General features: G+C 42.3%; 1 protein-coding gene across 7 annotated transcripts in view; it reads right to left on the bottom strand.

Moving 5' to 3' along the window:
* Positions 1–19,103, bottom strand: part of lin54 (lin-54 DREAM MuvB core complex component) — a 97,205-nt gene that overhangs the window by 49,047 nt on the left and 29,055 nt on the right. For 4 of the 7 annotated variants that reach the window (XM_033024966.1, XM_033024981.1, XM_033024973.1 and 1 more), the window contains 2 exons: positions 18,506–18,595; positions 9,298–10,007 (listed from right to left, as the gene is read on the bottom strand). In XM_033024966.1, coding sequence (XP_032880857.1) covers positions 9,298–9,972 — 675 coding nt within the window. In that variant the 5' untranslated portion in view covers positions 9,973–10,007; positions 18,506–18,595. Of the gene's footprint in view, positions 1–9,297; positions 10,008–17,985; positions 18,094–18,505; positions 18,596–19,103 lie in introns of all 7 variants that reach the window. The other 3 variants (XM_033024991.1, XM_033024999.1, XM_033025001.1) reach the window with 2 other exon arrangements.

The following is a 19,103-nucleotide window of genomic DNA, read 5'->3' as shown; positions in this document are numbered from 1 at the left end:
CCGAGCTTTCCCACTTGCCTGTGGGATACACTTGTCAGTGATATAAAATAAAACTGAGGCAAAACACAAATGGAAATGGGGTTGTACAAAAAAGACCGGACCAGAACAGTATGATGTCACAACAAAAATCCAAAATGAAATTAATGTACAAGGGAAACAAAAAAGATGACATCACTCAAACTTATCCTAAAACAAGCAGATGAACTGCTTGGCTTAGTGAGCTGTTTCGGAACAGGAAGTAGTTACCATAGGTACACAAAAATGCTGGAGAAACTCAGCGGGTGCAGCAGCATCTATGGAGCGAAGGAAATAGGCAATGTTTCGGGCCGAAACCCTTCTTCAGACTGATAGGGGGTGGCGAGGAGAAGGAAGGAAAAAGGAGGAGGAGGAGCCCAAGGGCTGAGGGATGGGAGGAGACGGCCTGAGGGCTGAGGAAGGGGAGGAGACAGCAAGGGCTAACAAAATTGGGAGAATTCAATGTTCATGCCCGCAGGATGCAGACTCCCCAAGCGGAATATGAGGTGCTGTTCCTCCAATTTCCGGTGTTGCTCACTCTGGCCATGGAGGAGACCAGTAGTTACCATAGGTTTTGGAAATTCATTCCTGGTGTGTTGCGAGCGAAGCAAGTAATAAAAAATAACTTGCTGTTCATGCATGCCCTGAGGTGTGCGATAATGCACCCATTTACATTCTGCAATGACAAATTGAGGAGTGTTGCTCACTGCAACATAACTGCAAATGTGAAAACAGTACAAGGCGGCTGTTTCTTTGAGCATATTCAAAAAGCCTGTGATACATCAATTCTTGCAAGTTACAGTATGTGATTTGCAACAGGACACTGATACAGCTCATTGACTGGATCTTTTGCACTCTTAAGAAAAAACAGATCTTACCAAACAGCAAGAACCTCCCCAAGTGAAACTAAAAGTGTAAAATGAAAATTTCAAGTACAACTTATCCAGTGTAGGGGACAGATGTTATATAGAATTAATATTCTAGCTGTGTTAGTTGGCACATTTGTGCAGGAAATTCATCCACCTGAAACATATCAATTTCTTATAACAGCAGTTATTTTTTTCATACAATACCTATGTTTCATTGCTCCACAAAACTGAATGTCTGAACTCAAAATTAACTTGCAGTTATCATAATTTTAAATCAATATATAAGAATCTTAAATTAAATGTTATCAATCCCACTGTTTATTCACATTGATTTTACTTTTCAAATTGGTATCACCTCAGAGAACCTGACAGAATATCCAACAAAAGGATTGGCAAGAAATAAAATTGAGCAAATGACTTGCAGATAAACCAGATGTAGAAAAGGTACACTGTCTTTCCAGCCATTTTATCTAATTGTAGAGAAAACAATTGTTCTATTCACTAATGAAGCGTTAAATAAACCACTGACTAATGGAATATTAATATTTTGTGTTTATCTCAGAATTTGAGATGAATTTAAGAAAATCTCCCACCATGATGAAAATTGTGTCATAAAAAGTATCAAAAGAAAAACACAAATGTGATGTTGTTAAACAACAGATTAATTCACAACCAGCAAAAAAAAAACAACTGTCCTTTTTGCTGTCTATAAAAAGTAAGGGCCAGTATAGGCCCAGAGCCATCAAACACACCTCATATGTTAACCCAATCATCCTCAGGATCATTCTCGTAAACCTCCTCTGGGCCTTCTCCAATTCCAGTACATCCTTCCTCAGATATGGGGCGTAAAACTGTTCATAATATTCTTAATGTGGCTTCACAAGCACCTTCACAAGCACCTTATAAACCCTCAGTATTACATCCCTTAGTATTGCATTCTAGCTCCCTCAAAATGAATGTTATCATTACAGTTCTCTTCCTTACCACCAACTCAACCTGCCAATTATCCTTTAGGGAATCCTGCAACAGCACTCCCAAGTCCCTTTGCACCTTCGATTTCAGAATCCTCTCCACATTTAGAAAGTAGTCTATGCCATTATTCCTACTACCAAAAGTGCATGACCATACACTTTGTGGCACTGTATTCCTTCTGCCACCCCTTTGCCCATTCTCCCAAAATGCCCACGTCTTTCTGCAGCCTCCTTGCTTCCTCAACACTACCTGCCCCATCACTTTGAATCATGTGTAAACTTGGTCACAAAGCCATCAATCAGATCGTTAACATTTAACATGAAACGTAGCAGACTCAACATTGACCCCTGCGGAACACCACTAGCCACCAACAACCAACCAGAAAAGGCCCCCTTCAATTACACATGCCTTTTGCCATTCAGCCAATCTTCTATCCATGCTAATACCTTGCCTCAAGTGCCATGGGCCCTCATCATGTTTAGCAGCCTCACGTGCGGCATCTTTTCAAAGACCTTCTGGAAATCCAAATAAACAACATCCACTGACTCTCCTTTATCTATCCTGCTTGTTACTTTCTTAAAAAAATTGTAACAGATTTGTCAGGCAAGATCTCCTCCTAACAAAACCATGCCAACTTCAGCCTATTTTATCATGAGTTCCCATGTATCCCAAAACCTCAACCTTAATAACGGACTCTAAAATGTAACAACCACAACAATCAGACTAATTGGCCTACACTTTCCATTCTTTTGCCTCGCTCTCTTCTTAAATAGGGGAGTTATATTTGTGATTTTCCAGTCTACTGGAACCATTCCCGAGTCGGGAATCCCAGCAATTCTTGAAAGATCACTACAATGCAATCTCTAAAGCTACTGCTTTCAGAACTTTAGGGCTTAGTCCATCTGGTCCAAGTGGCTTGTACACTTTCAGACCTTTCAGCTTTCAAGAACCTTTTCCTCAGTAATAGCAACTTCACAACAGACAACACTCTTAAATTTCTGCCCCCAATACTTTTGAATTTCTGGCACATTGCTGGTGTCTTCCGCTGCGAAGACTGATCAAAGACCATTCAGTTTATCCTCAATTTCTTTGTTCTCCATTATTACTTCTCCAGTGTCATTTTCTAATGGTCCAATGTCCACTCTTGCATCTCTTTTACTCTACATTTCTGAAAAAAACTTTTGGTATCTTTTTATATTATTGGCTACCTGACCTACATATTTCATATTTCCTCCCCTTATTGCTTTTTTTAAAGCTGCCTTTTTCTGTTGGCCTTTAAAACTTCCCAATCCTCTCGCTTCCCACTAATCTATGCCATGTTATATGCCTTCTATTTTGCTTTTATGCTGTCTTTAACTTCCTTTGTCAGCCACAGTGGCCTAATTCTCCCTTTAGTACGTTTCTTCCTCTAAGATGAAAAGATCCTGAGTCTTCTGAATTACTCCCAGAAATTCCTGCCATTGCTGCTCCATCGTCATTCCTGCTAGGGTCCCCTTTCAACCAACTTTAGCCGGCTTCTCCCTCATGCCTCTGTAGTTACCTTTACTCAACCGTAATATCGATAAATCTGATTTCAGCTTCTCCCTCTCAAACTGCAGGTTGAATTCTACCATATTATGATCACTGCCTCCTAGGGGTTCCTTAATCTTAAACTCCTTAATCAAATCTGGTTCATTACACAACACAAAATCCAGAATTGCCTTTTCCATAATGGACTTGACCACAAGCTTCTCCAAGAACCCATCTCGGAGGCATTCTGCAAATTCCTTCTCTTAAGTTCCAGTAACAACTTGATTTTCCCAGTCACTTGCATATTGAAGTCACCATGACCACTGTAACATTGCCATTCTTACAAGCCTTTCCTATTTCCGGATATAATTTGTGCCCTCCATCCTGGCTACTATTCAGAGGCCTGTACACAACTCTCACCAGGATCTCTTTACCCTTGCAGTTTCTTAACTCGTCCCACAAGGATTCTATATCTTCTGATCCAATGTGTTTCAACACAATTTAGTTTTTTTGAAGAGGTAACCAACGAGAATGGTGACAAGGCAGCAGATGTTATCTACACGGAACTTTACTGAGGTCTTTTATAAGGTCCCATATGATAGATGACAAAAAAGATTAAGATATGGAATCCAAGTTGAGCTGACTAACTGGATCCAACATTGACGGTGATAGGAGGTAGAGAGTGGTGGTGAAAGGGCTTTTTTTTCTGATTGGAAGTCTGTAACTAGTGATGTACCACAGAGACCTTTGTTTGAGATGTATATTAACAACTGGGATGCAAGTGTAGCAGGCACAATGAGTAAGTTTGCAGATGACACAAAAATTAATGTGAACTAAGAGTAATGAAGAGCAAGGAAGATCGTCTAAGACTGCATCAGAATATAGATCAGATGGAAAGTTGGGTAGAGAATTGGCAGATGGAATTTAATCCCAAGATGTGAGAGGTGATGCATTTTGGGAAGTCAAATAGGGATAGGACATTTACAGTAAATGATAGAGCATGAAGGAATGATGATGAACAGAGACACCTAGGGGTCCAAGTCCATAATACCCTGAAAGTGAACTGTCAGGGTTGTGACTGCACCATATGGAATGCTGGCCTTCATAGGTCAGAGCATAGCATACAAGGGATGGGGCATTATGTTGCAACTTTACAAAACACTGGCTTAGTTTTAGTTTAGTTTAGAGATACAGCGCGGAAACAGGCCCTTCGGGTCCGCGCCGACCAGCGATCCCCACACATTAACACCATCCTACACCCACTAAGGAGAATTTTTACATTTACCAAGCCAATTAACCTACAAACCTGTCTTTGGAGGAAACTGAAGATCTCGGAGAAAACCCACGCAGGTCACTGGGATAACGTACAAACTCCGTACAGACAAAACCTGTAGTCTGGATCAAACCTGGGTCTCTGGTGCTGCATTCGCTGTAATGGCCCTGTCCCACGGTACGAGTTCATCCCAAGAGCTCTCCCGAGTTTAAAAAAATCAAACTCATGGTAAGCACGGAGAATGAACGTAGAGGGTACGTCGGAGCTCGGGGACGTCAATTAGCGGCTCGCAACACTAACTGCAGGTACTCGGGAAGACTCGCTAACGGCAGGTAAGCTCGGGAAGACTCGTGAAGATTTTTCAACATGTTGAAAAATGTCCACGAGAGCCCCAAGTATCGACGAGCGGCCATTACCGTAAATCTCCGAGTTCGAATCAGGGCAAACTCGGGAGAGCTCTTGGAATGAACTCGAACCGTGGGACAGGGCTATAAGGCAGCAACTCTACTGCTGCTGCCCCCGTGACCGCCCATGCACTTGGAGTACTGCGTCCAATTCTGGTCTAGGAGGGATGAGATTGTGCTGGAGAGTGTGCAGAGGACATACATCAGAATGGTGCCTGGATTCAAGGGCTTTATTTATGGGGAGAGATTGCATAGACTGAGCTTGTTTTCCCTGGACCAAAGGAGGCAGAGGGTGTGACCTGATGGAAGTATATAAGATTTGGGACAGGGTAGATCAGCAACATTTTTTTCCCCATGATATCATATCAAAAAGAAAATGGCACAGATTTATAGTGAGTGGAAGGACTTTTAAAGGGATACATCTTTTATATACAGCTAACCCTTGTTTTAATGGACCACCGAGGGGTTAGGGTGGGGGAGTGGTGTCCATTATTGCCAATTGGCCACCATAAGGTGCAACGTCTAATGATCACTCCGTGAAGTGATGAGTTGTTTTCATATACAAAGTTCTAACAGCTAAAAATGTATTTTTGTTACTGCTAAAAATACTAAAGGCTGTTTGTTACATTGTTTAATAGAGTATCAATGCTCAAGTGTCGATCAAAGCAATTGTTTGTCAATTTAATTCACCGCTCGCAGTGTAACTTGCAGCCTGTGTTCTTAAAGAGACAGTGGTGTCTGATTACCCTGGGGACACTCAGGCATTTACAGTGCATTCAGAAAGTATTAGAAACATAGAAACATAGAAATTAGGTGCAGTAGTAGGCCCTTCGGCCCTTCGAGCCTGCACCGCCATTCAATATGATCATGGCTGATCATCCAACTCAGTATCCTGTACCTGCCTTCTCTCCATACCCCCTGATCCCTTTAGCCACAAGGGCCACATCTAACTCCCTCTTAAATATAGCCAATGAACTGGCCTCAACTACCTTCTGTGGCAGAGAATTCCAGAGATTCACCACTCTCCGTGTGAAAAATGTTTTCCTCATCTCGGTCCTAAAAGATTTCCCCCTTATCCTTAAACTGTGACCCCTTGTTCTGGACTTCCCCAACATCGGGAACAATCTTCCTGCATCTAGCCTGTCCAACCCCTTAAGAATTTTGTAAGTTTCTATAAGATCCCCCCTCAATCTTCTAAATTCTAGCGAGTATTCAGACCCCTTCACTTTTTCCACATTTTGTTACATTACAGCCTTATTCTAAAATGGATTAAATTCATTTTATCATCAATCTACACACAATACCCCATAATAAAAAAGCGAAAAGAGGTGTTTAGAAATGTTTGCAAAGTAATTAAAACAAAATAACTGAAATATCACATTTACATAAGTATTCAGACCTTTTACTCAGTTGAGGCACCTTTGGCAGCGATTAAAGCCTCAAGTCTTCTTGGGTATGACACTACAAGCTTGGCACATCTGCATTTGGGTAATTTCTCCCATTCTTCTCTGCAGATCCTCTCAAGCTCTGTCAGGTTGGATGGGGAGCGTCGAGGCACAGCTATTTTCAGGTCCCTCCAAAGATGTTTGATTGTTTCAAGTCCGGGCTCTGGCTGGGCCACTCAAGGACATTCACAGACTTGTCACGAAGCCACTACTGCGTTGTCTTGGCTGTGTGCTGAGGGTTGTTGTCCTGTTGAAGGTGAACTTCCGTCTCAGACTGAGGTCCAGAATGCTCTGGAGCAGGTTTTCATCAAGGATCGCTCTGTACTTTGCTCCATTCATCTTTCCCTCGATCCTGTCTAGTCTCCCAGTTCCTGCCGCTGAAAAACATCCCCACAGCATGATGCTGCCACCACCATGCTTCACCGTAGGTATGGTATTGGCCAGGTGATGAGCGGTGCCTGGTTTCCTCCAGACGTGACGCTTGGCATTCAGGCCAAAGAGTTCAATTTTGGTTTCATAAGACCAGAGAATCTTGTTTCTCATGGTCTGAGAGTCTTTTAGGTGCCTTTTGGCAAACTCCAAGTGGGCTGTCATGCGCTGCAGCTGTAGTTGTCCTTCTGGAAGATTCTCCCATCTCCACAGAGGAATTCTGGAGCTCTGTCAGCATGACCATCGGGTTCTTGGTCACCTCCCTGACCAAGGCCCTCCTCACCCAATTGCTCAGTTTGGCCGGGCGGCCAGCTCTACGAAGAGTCCTGGTGGCTCCAAAGTTCTTCCATTTAAGAATGATGGAGGCCACTGAGCTCTTCGGGACCTGCAATGCTGCAGAAATTGTTTTATACCCTTCCCCAGATTTGTGTCTCGGGGTCTACGGACAATTCCTTCGTCTTCATGGCTTGGTTTTTGGTTTTTGCTCTGACATGCACTGTCAACTGTGGGACCTTATATAGACAGGTGTGTGCCTTTCCAAATCATGTCCAATGAATTTAATTTACCACTGGTGGACTCCAATCAAGTAAAAACATCTCAAGGATAATCAATGGAAACTGGATGAACCTAAGCTCAATTTTGAGTGTCACAGCAAAGGATCTGAATATTTATGTAAATGTGATATTTCAGTTATTTCTTTTTTAATGACTTTGCAAAAATGTCTAAACACCTGTTTTTGCTGTTTTATCATGGGGTATTGTGTGTAGATTGATGATTTAAAAAAAAAAAAAAAAAGAATTTAATCCATTTTAGAATAAGGCTGCAACGTAACAAAATGGGGAAAAGTGAAGGGGTCTGAATACTTTCTGAATGCATTGTAGACATACATTTAAATAGGCAAAGCATAGAAGGATACAGTCCTAATGCGGGCAAATGGGATTAAGTGTATGTAAGTGTGCATACAGATCAGCATGGACATGGTGGGAAGAAGGGCCCATCTATATAATTAAAAGTCTCATCTTGACCACTTCCTGTCTGCGCTGTATATTGATTTTAGAAAAAACGCTACCTTGTATCGCTGTGATTTTTGGTCACCTTACTTACAATCCTCCTCCGCTGAGCCAGCCCCGAGGATTTTTCCCATCGATAAAAGATAAAAAAGTTATGAGTGTTTAAATAACCTTGAGATCAGCTGATTGGTCCTCTCGCATGTCAATCACCATGAAAAAGGTAACGTCCCTTCCGGGGGGGAGGGGGTCAGGACTATAAAACCCCGGATGCCTGGATGCGAGTCAGGCACTCCGCAAGATCGCGAATCAGAGGCCACGACTGTCATTCTAAGCTGTGAATCAACTGAACTGTGAGTCTGCAATGTACTTACAATAAATGATTTGTTAGCCCTTAACGACAATGCCATGAGATGTTTGGCCGGCTGCCCTGCCTGTGCTTGAAAGTGCAATGCTCAATTGGAAATGAAATGAAATGACAATGCCATGAGTTGTTTGGCCTGCTGCCCTGTCTGTGTTTGAAACGGCAATGCTTTATGAGGTCTGACTGTGTTTGGAAGGAATAAATGCTTTATTAGGTCCGACTATGTTTGGAAGGAATAAATGCTTTATTAGGTCCCACTGTGTTTAGTCCAAAAGTCCCGCTCATTTTGTGACTTCCGCTTAGTGGACAGGTCGCGCTGATTGCGTAATTGCCGGTGAGTGCAGAGGTTGCGCTGCTTGTGGAAGTGCTGCTGACTGCAGAAGTCCCAGAGTGGAGAGGCTGTGCTCAGCCGTGAGTAGATTCAAGAAAGTTTACTGTCATATATATGGTGTGTGTCACTGTGTCATATATATGGTGTGTGTGTGTATGTGAGTGTGTATGTGTGTGTGTGAGTATGTGTGTGTGTGTGTGTGTGTGTGAATGTGTGTGTGTATGTGTGAGAGTATGTGTGAGTGTGTGAGTCTGTGAGTGTGTGTGTGTGTGCGAGTGTGTGTGAGTGTGTGTGTTTGTGTATGTGTGTGAGAGTATGTGTGTATGTGTCTGTGTGTGTGAGTCTGCGTGTGTGTGTATGCGAGTGTGTGTATGTGTGTGTGAGTCCGTGCGCGAGTCTGTATGTGTGAGTGTGTGTGTGTGTTTGTGAGTGTGTGTGTGTGTGTTTGTGAGTGTATGTGTGAGTGTGAGTGTGAGTGTGCGTGTGCGTGTGTGTGAGTCTGTGTGTGTATATTGGAATTGGTGGAGAGGTGGAATATTGCGTTGGGGACTAGCCCTCCCGAGTGAAGCTGGGTCGGGTCCCACTTAGTCTAGTTTCTATTACATACATCTATTTGACTTAGCAGGCAATAGAGAATTGCTATAGTATCGAACTCAATCAGAAACAAGGCATTCCTTACCTGTAAAGTTTTCATCTGAGTTTGAGCAGGCTGAATTGATGCCGTTAACACTGAGTTCCCAGGACCCAAAGTATTTGATGCTCCAATTCCTGTCTTTCCATCAAACCTTTCACTAATAGTAACCACCTTGATTTGTTTCTGCATTTGAGGATCCATGACTTGTAATTGTGATGTGTGTTGAAGGTGGGCTACCTGACATGACGGCAACGAAAGTACGATGGACTGTCTGGGCTTTCCAAGAGTGGTCACCACAAACTGTTGTTCTATTGGCTCAGATTTAATAACCTGGCTTAAAGTAGGATGATCAACAGTTCCAGATACTGCTTTGAGAACAACTTGATTTTCTGCCGAAGATCCACCAGTTGTACTTGGATGGTTGATTTTACTTGTAGGCTGTGATGAACTGTCAAGATTTACTTCCATTTTTATCAATGGTGCACTTAAAATAGTACTACTATTTGTCAACACAGTTACGTGGTCTGCAAGGCTTGACAGAACCTGGGAGTGCTTGCCTTCATCTGGATGTACAATTTCCTCCAGTTCAGTTTCCATGGGAACTAATTCCTCATGCTCTGATGTTATTGTGACAGCCTCAATAGTGTCTTCATCGACAACAGTTGTGTCCATTATCTCCTCGGGAAGCAGACTAACCACCTCAGCCGATACCACCTCCATCTTAATACTGCAGATACTTTGCAAAGACTTGGTAACTGAAACAAAAAGGAGAAAAAAAGTGGAATCCAGTTACTTGAACTGAAATAATTGTATTTTAGCAACCAACGATAGAAAACCTCTCCCAGGATACATAATTGAAGGCCTTCATCTGGATGTTGGATCCAAGCTCAGCAAGCATCCAAGAAATAACAACTTGCTTTAAAATAAAAGTCACTGAAAGGTTAATTTAAACGAGTGTTTTAAAAAGCCTATGATGGTGACAGTTCTTTGACCTGATCATTAATTCTGTTTCTCTTTTTGTAGATACTACCCGCTGCTCAGCATTTCCAGTATTTATTTAGCTATTTAAAAGAAAAACAAGTATTTATTCGGTGCATTTTATGCCCTTTTCATCACTAACTTATGATGGTGTAACACCATTAAGTACTTGATTAAACATTGCAGCATAGTAAACATAGCACTAGATTTGTGCACAGTAAGATCCCATAAACAGCTATACAATTGTAACAACAGGATTTAAGTAATATTGAGTGTCATTATTGAATAAATTGTGAACCCCCAACCTCCTAACTCAGCAGAGACAATGACGGTAGAATGACAGACACTCAAGGGAATTGCAAGCTTGAAACCTCGACAGCAAAAGGCACGGCCACACATGATGAGGAAAATACCAGAGTTTAGGAGTTATTCTCAAAAGGTGGACAAAAATAGGTGCTTTTTAACACATGAGTGAGAATGTTCAGGTGTTTGGAGAGCAAGACAGGTGATGGTCATTAAGTACAGGGAAGAAGAAGAAATAGCACTTGGTGCATTGGGACAAGGACATAGGAACTTTGGATATATTTAACTTTATGGCAAGTGGAAGATGAGGTGAAGACAAGTTTGTGCAGGTAGACATATGCCTTTAGCTGGTGAAGAGGAATAGGAACTAGAAGCTATATTCAGAAAGCCATTTCCAATATCTATAAGCTTTATGTTTTTTGCATTGTGTACAGTAATTTTCATTTTCTTTCTTCACACTATGAGATTTTGTTTTACATTTCTATTCATGGCCAAATAAGATGAAGTTATGCACAGTCTGAACCAACCAAAGATAATGATATGTTTTCAAAAATGTATTCATGTTTGTAAGATTGACAATGCTGACTAGGACAATATTTATCATCCACGAGGAGGAGGTGGTGGGGTGCCATCTTAATAAGCTGTTGTAGCATTTCTGATGAACATACTGCCAATAACCACGTGTGGGGAGCTCCAGGATCTGGACCCAGTGACAATAAAAAATGTGGCATGTATTTCCAAGTCAGGATAGTGTGCAACTTAGAAGGGAATCTGTCGGCAGCAGTGTTCCCTTTCACCTGCTGCCCTTGTCCATCATTGCTTTAGAGGCTCCTTGGTTTGGGAGGCAAACAACTCTGAACATTTTGTAGTTGGCAAATTCTGCAGCCACAGCATATTGGCAGTGAGGTTCCAATCAAGCAGGCTACTTAAATAGTGCTGAGATTCCTGAAGTGTTGGAGTTATATTCAACAGGTAAGTAGAGAGTATTCCATCTCATACATGACTTGGCTTAGGGCAAGGCAGAAAGGCTTTGGGGTGTCATGAGATGAATCAATGATTAAAATCAGCCTTTGACTTGCTCTTGTAACATTATGTTTATGTAGTTTCTCCAACTGAGTTCCTATTCCATGGTAATCCCCACAACACCAAGGAGAGAACAGCAATATAGGTAGATCTGTATTCATAGGAAAGCAATAATTCTGTTCCAAAGAATCATCGTGCTATAGAAAATTGCAAACTAAAGATAATTGTGTCAATGGGGGGAAAAGGGATTAATGGACTAGAGAGTTCCAGACTCGTATCTTTCCCCCCCAGGTTTATTCAAAGATAAAGGTCTTTTCAACAACAATAAGTTTATTTTTGGTACTGAAAGCTAAATATACCGTATGTTTTATTATTTAATAGTTGCACATATCAACAGAGGCAATTGCTTGCCAATTTCAATGCTGGCTGTAGAAGCATCAGCTTGCTCTTAAAATACAGTGGTGACTAATTGTTGTAGGGAGGTAATATGGAAACAAGTTTTCATTTACATTTTTTGTTTAAATTAAAGACAGCTTTTCATATGTTTGTGAATTTTCCAACTTAACTTTTAAGTGGTTCTCTAATTCCTGACTGAAATCAATCAGCTCAAATAATACAAATAGTGTTCCCAAAATAAATTATTTGCATTACATCCAATTCGTGTTATGGAAACACATGTTATAGAAGAAGGGTCTTGACCCAAAACATCGCCTACTCCTTCTCTCCAGAGATGCTGCCTGTCCTGCTGAGTTACTCCAGCATTTTGTGCCTACCTTCCTTTTATTGAAGAACTATCTGTACCACTGAAAATCAAAGGTCACACAAGCAGCGATTGCTTAAACTGGAGTCATAGAGTGATAGTGTGGAAACAGGCCCTTCGGCCCAACATGTCCCAGCTACACTTGTCCCACCTGCCCGCTTTTTGTCCATATCACTCCAAACCTGCTGAGAAATTAGTAATAGAATTAAACATCGTGCAACCAATATGGCATCCTCTGACCTCAAACTGGGAGGTAGGTAATTTATGATATATGCAGAAGATTGTAGTAGTAGTTGGAAAGGTTTGTGCAGGGGTGAAAGACAATGATTTGAATTATGTCTACATCTAATTTCAAAACTGGTTATAAATAGAGAATTACACTTTGACAACTAAAGTTTAATGAACTACACAAGGCAAATAACTAAATTAATGCTAAACTAATTAACAAGAGTGGAAGGACAGGAGATACTGTGCTGCTCCAATAAGTAGGAGCTTGCAGACAGCAATAATAATATCTGCAGTAAGTGTTTGCAGTTTTTTATTGAGGTACTGGAGGTCAAGCTTCAGAGATAGCAAACATCAGGGAGGTAGAGCATTAGCCTATTAGCCTATTGCAAGAGCCTGGGCCTCTGTCCTTGTCCATTAGATTTGAGGTTCCTGCAATCCATGTGGAAGCATCTGTACCTATGACAGAGCAGAGTAACCTGCCCACAGCACTGTGCTACAGGAAGCAACTCCAGTGGTGAGAGTTAAAAGGAATATGGTTGTATTGGGGAAAACTTTAGGGGGAAAGAAACTGTCCTCTGCACCACGGAGAAAGAGATCTGAAGGCTCTGCTGCTACCTGGTGACAGGTCAAGGACATCTCCTCCAGGCTGGAGGGGAACAGTCCACACTATACTGTTGGTACCAAAGGAAGGGGTTTTGCTGAGAGAGTTTATGCAACTAGACATTAAATTGAAAGTCATAACACTAAAAGATGATTATTATGTAAACCACAAGCAAATTGGCACAGGATTAATATGATCAATGATATGAATGAACTGGACTTTGATTCATAGGGCCATCAGTACTAGGGAAGCTGTTCCACTTGGACGCCATGGTGGTGCAGCAGTAAAGTTGCTGTCTTACAGAGCCAGAGACCAGGGTTCAAACCCGACTGCAGGTGCTGTCTGAATGGAATTTACACATTCTTCCTGTGACTGTGGGTTTTCCTCGGTTGCTCCGGTTTCCTCCAACACTCCTAAAATGTACTGATTTGTAGGGTAATTGGCTTCGGTAAAAATAGTAAATTGTCACTAGTGTGTAGGATAGTGCTAGTGTGTGGGGATCGCAGAACGGTCCAGATTCTGAAACAGACAAAGGGCTTGTATCACTACACTAAACAAATTGACTACGCCTGAACCATGATAGGGCCAGAGTTTTAGCAAATCAAATATTTAGGAACTAAACAGAACTTTAAATTTAATGATGGGCTTGGGGAAAAGAGTTGCTGTGAAGGGAAATTTAAAATCTTAGAGAAGAACTACAAAAAAACAGCAGGAAAATGATTGGAATAAGGACAACGATCACAAAAGTAAGGGATGGAATATACAAAGAAAACAAGTTAACAAAAGTGTGCAGTTTCTCAATCCATACATCACATAATCATGTAACAGTATAAATAGCTAAAAAGGGATACATGTGACTGTAATCATACTGTGGAAGCAGAACTTTTGGAGTGAGTACAGATTGAATCAGTATGTTGTGCACCCAATCAGGGACAGGTTATCGAAGACTGGATATTGTGCAACAAGGATTAGCTATTGCCTCTCCTCGGTATTCTCCAGGGACAGGGCCGGCCTTAAGCCAATTGGATCAATTGGTCCCAATTGGGTTGGGTAGATCAATTGGTCTACTCTTGGCTCGGGTAGATCTACCCCGGATGAAGGGGGGAGAGAGGGGTGGAGAGAGAGTAGAGGGGTGGAGGGGGAAGAAAGGGGCAGACAGGGAGCGGGGTGTGAGGGGGAATGGAGAATGGGGAGAGGGGGAGGCGCGTCGTTCCCTCACAGTCCCGGGGCAACGCTCCCGCCCCTCCAGTCGTCGTGCTTCACGCACACAGCCCGGCTCTTTCTCCCCGGGAAGACGCGGTGAACAATACAGGGAGAGCCGGGCCAAGGGTTGGAGCAATGTTTACAAACCTCGGCCTCAGCTCACACCCGTCCGCCCGGACCCCGGCATCGGCTTCCACCGCCGCCCCCCTCCTTCCCTTCCCTCCCTACCTTCTCTCCTTCTCCCCTCCCTCCCTCCATTCTCTTCCTCCCTCCCTTCTCGCACGCACACACCCAAGTTAGGATGGGATAGAAGCCAAAAGCGTAGGATGGGGTTGAAGCCCAAAAATAAATGCCTCAACTGTTTTTTTGCCAATCGTTGTTGCTTTTGCAGGATCTAGTTAATTTAATCACTTTTTTTTTCATTTCAGTCACGAAAACAAGTGGTATTGTAACTATGTACTTCTCAGAGGTGATCTACACATTTTCTTTGTTACTTGTAGGCTTACATGTATGCAATTTTATATTAAAATGTAGCTTAGATCTGTTTGGTCCATTAACTCGCAGGCACTTTTTATGTGCACATTTTGATTACTTTCCATTCTACCATAGAGATATAAAGTCTATAATAGAATTTATTTATATTTCTGATTCTACAGACCTTCGCTGGGAACCTGGGGCTCATCAAAATTGTTCCCAATTGGGCCCCGCACCTCCTAAGGCTGGCCCTGTCCAGGGAGTACATGAAAGTACATGAAAATCTGAGAGATACGGGGTATGTTGATATTCTGGAATACATCTGCATCAAGAAGGAGGAATTACTAGAAATACTGAGCACAATAGAGAGGATGAATCCCCTGGGCCAGATAGGATTTATCTTAGGATGCCAAGGGGAGCAGAGGAGAAGATTACTGTGGCTTTTTTAAAACATCTTTGTTGGCAAAGAGTGAAGTACCAGGAGACTAGAAAATACCTAATGATATCCCCTTGTTTAAAAAGGGCCGTAGGATTAAGCCTGGGAATGACAGGCTACCGACCCTTGCATCCGTGGTAGGCAAGTTGTTAAAGATGATTCTGAAGGACAGGATTCATATTCACATGGAAAGGCTGGGACTGATTAAGAAGAGCCAGCATGGTTTTGTGCAGGGAAGATCATGTCTCACAAATCTGACTGAGTTATTTTGAAGCGGTAACTAAGAAAGTTGATAATGGATGAGTGGGAGACAGGATTTACATGTACTTCGGTAAAGGTCTTTGACAAGGTCTTGCAAGGCAGGATGATCCAGAGGATTAAGGGACAGAGGATCAGAGGCATGTTGGTAAACTGCATCCAAAATTGGCTGAGTGATAAGGAAGGTAATGATAGAGGATTTTTTTCATTGAGTGAAAATTGGTTGATAAACATAGAAGTAAGTAGGTAGAAATGGATGTATCAGGCTAGTAACAAGTGGGTTACTGCAGGAATCAGTGCCTTGGCCTCACCTATTTATAATATAGATCAATTATTTAGAAAAAGGAACAGAATGCAGTATTCACCCCCCCCTCTCCCATATCAACTCCTGTTTGTCAGCTATAAAAACCTGGATGCAACATAATTTCCTCAAACTCAACAGCGATAAGACAGAATTCCTCCTCATAGGCTCCAAAGCCACACTCAGCAAAATCAATAACCCCACTCTCACCATCGACGGCACCACTGTCTCCCCATCTCCCCAGGCCCGCAACCTTGGCGTGATCTTTGATTCCACCCTCTCCCTTGAGCCTCACATCCGCCATGTCATTAAAACCTCCTTCTTTCATCTCCGCAACATCGCCAAACTCAGACCCTCTCTCACTCCGCCTGCTGCTGAAAGACTCATCCATGCCTTCATCTCCTCCCGACTGGACTATTGCAACTCACTTCTCCTTGGCATCAGCTCCACCTACATCAACCGACTCCAACTGGTCCAGAACGCAGCCGCCCGACTCATCACCCACACCAAATCCTGGCATCACATCACTCCAGTCCTCAAAAAACTTCACTGGCTTCCCATCTCCCACCGGATCACCTACAAAATCCTGGTCCTCACCTACAAAGCCCTCCACCATCTGGCCCCCACATATCTCATTGACCTCCTCTCCCCCTACCAACCCTCACGGTCCCTCAGATCCACATCAGCCGGTCTCCTCTCCATCCACAAGTCCAACCTCCGCAGTTTTGGGGACAGAGCCTTCTCCAGGGCAGCTCCCAGGCTCTGGAACTCCCTCCCCCAACTGATCCGCAATTCCGTGTCCCTCCCCATCTTCCAGTCCCGCCTCAAGACCCATCTCTTCACCTCTGCCTATCCTTAGCCCCACGTCCCCGTCCCTTTTCATCTGTGCATTAATTGCCTCATGCTGTGTTTTGTATTGAATTCTGTCTTTACTTTGTGTACTAGTCATGTCTCTACTATTTATTTCATTCCCCTTACATGTTTTTCCTATACATGCTCAATTTTTGTAAGGTGTCCTTGAGACTCTTGAAAGGCGCCCATAAATAAAATGTATTATTATTATTATTATTATTTTGAAGTGTGCCAATATTACTAAATCGAGTGGACTGTGAATTATCACAAAGATACAAAACGTTTTCAAGGCAACTTATGCAGATTGATCCGAAGGGTAAAAATGTAGCAGATGTGGACAAATGTGATGATCCAATTTTGTACAACTGAAAGGCAACATATTATTTAAATTATGTTAGATTGGGATGTTCCAACATAGAAAGATTTGGATGTTCTTGTACACCAGTCACTGAAAGCAAACATGCCAGTAAGGCAAGCAGTTAAGGCAAGTGCTATACCGGCCTTAATGAAAGAGGATTTGAGTATAGGCACATACATATGCTACTATAATTATATATGGCTTTTTTTTTAAATGCACCTGTGATGATGTGCGTGGATTTGGTCTCTTTTCCGAGGAACAAATACACTTGATGGAGAGGGAGTGCAGAAGAGATTCATCAGATTATGAGACTTCCTTCCGAGGAGAGTTTAAGTTCAATAGGTTTATATACACCAGCGTTCAGAAGAATGAGGGGGGATCCAACTGAAATTTACAAAATCCTGACAGAACGACTGATCTAGAGAGGTATTTCTACACGGGCCATCGTAGAGTCTTGTCTCACCTTCTCCATCATGGTCTTGTTTGGCTCAGCCACCAAGCACGTCACCTGGAGGCTGCAGCGAATCGTCCGATCAGCAGAGAAGGTTATTGGCTGTAACCTTCCCTCCATTGATGAACTGTACACTGCAAGGGCCAGGAAGCGAGCGGGCAAGATCATCTCTGACCCCTCTCACCCTGGCCACAAACTCTTTGAATCACTTCCCTCTGGAAGGCGACTCCGGATTGTCAAAGCTGCCACAGCCAGATATAAAAACTGTTTTTATCCACAAGTAGTTGCTCTACTCAACATCCAAAAATCTGTAGCCTCCCTTTGATCTGGTATTTTGTTGGTTCCATGCTTGATCAATGATGTTTTATCATTGATGTTTTATTATTAATGATGTTTAGTGTTTTTGGAGTCATTCGTAACTGTCACTGTATGTCATGTTGTTACTTGTGGGCAGAGCACCAAGGCAAATTCCTTGTATGTGAATACTTTGCCAATAAACTTACTTACATTCCCCTGGCTGGGACGTCCAAAATGATGAGTCACAGATTCAGATTGCGGAACAAGATATTTAGGACTGAGATGTGGAACTTGCAGCCTCAGAAGTTAGTGAATTCCCTATAATAATAGAGCACAGAGTTAGTGAATGCAATGAAGGAGACAGATATACTCCTAACAAAGGCATGAAGGGGCAGAGAGGGACAGAGAGAGAACACAGCATGGAGATATAATTAAATTGAACAGTGGTGCAAGCTTGAAGGGTTGATAGGCACACTCCTAGCCCAATAAAGCAAGCAAGGCAAATGTGAGCTAGTGGAAGGGTTGCACGCCAAAAAGCAAACAAACTGACGAAGAAGGACAAGTGAGCAAATGCAAACAAACTAGCAAATCTTCCACATATCAAAATTTACAACTGAATTTGAAACTTACCTCAAACTAATACAAAAAAGTTTTATGTTGCTTTGAATGCTTTAAAAAATTGTCAATTAACTGGAAAGTCACTTATTTTTACAGTTGTTTATTAACTTACTCAGTTTCCAAATATCTTCTGTAGTTACATGTTGATATTATCAAATGTTTCCACATTGACATTTCTTCTGTTTATAACAATTATTTGGATCTGTAACAATTTACATAAATAATAAGTTTAAATCCATTTTACAGAACAAGAACAAATTCAATAAAATCCAATTTATAACCAAGAGGCAGACATTCTTTGCACCTTCATTTTGAAAACTTGATTTTATCCTTTCAAATTAACCAACTCAGTTGAAATGCAATAGTTAAACTATTCCACGGTAATGACAACAGACAGGGGCAGCACAGTGGCACGGTGGCTGAGTTACTGCTTTACAATGCCAGAGACCAGGGTTCAATCCTGACTACAGGTGCTGTCTGTACAGAGTTAATACATTCTCCCTATGGCTGCATGGGTTTTCTCCGGGTACTCCAGTTTTCCTCTCACACTTGAAAGATGTGCAGGTTTGTAGGTTAATTGGCTTCTGTAAATTGCCCCTAGTGCTAAGGATAGAACTAGTGCAGGGGTGATCACTGGTCAGTGCAGACTCGGTTGGCCTGTTCCCATGCTGTATCTCTAAACTAAACTGACATAACAGGGCTGGGATACA

This window comes from Amblyraja radiata, chromosome 1, assembly GCF_010909765.2.
Source record: "Amblyraja radiata isolate CabotCenter1 chromosome 1, sAmbRad1.1.pri, whole genome shotgun sequence".
In the NCBI taxonomy this organism is placed as follows: Eukaryota; Metazoa; Chordata; class Chondrichthyes; order Rajiformes; family Rajidae; genus Amblyraja; species Amblyraja radiata.
Note: the sequence above shows the minus strand (reverse complement) of the source record. Positions and strands in the feature narration are given on the sequence as shown.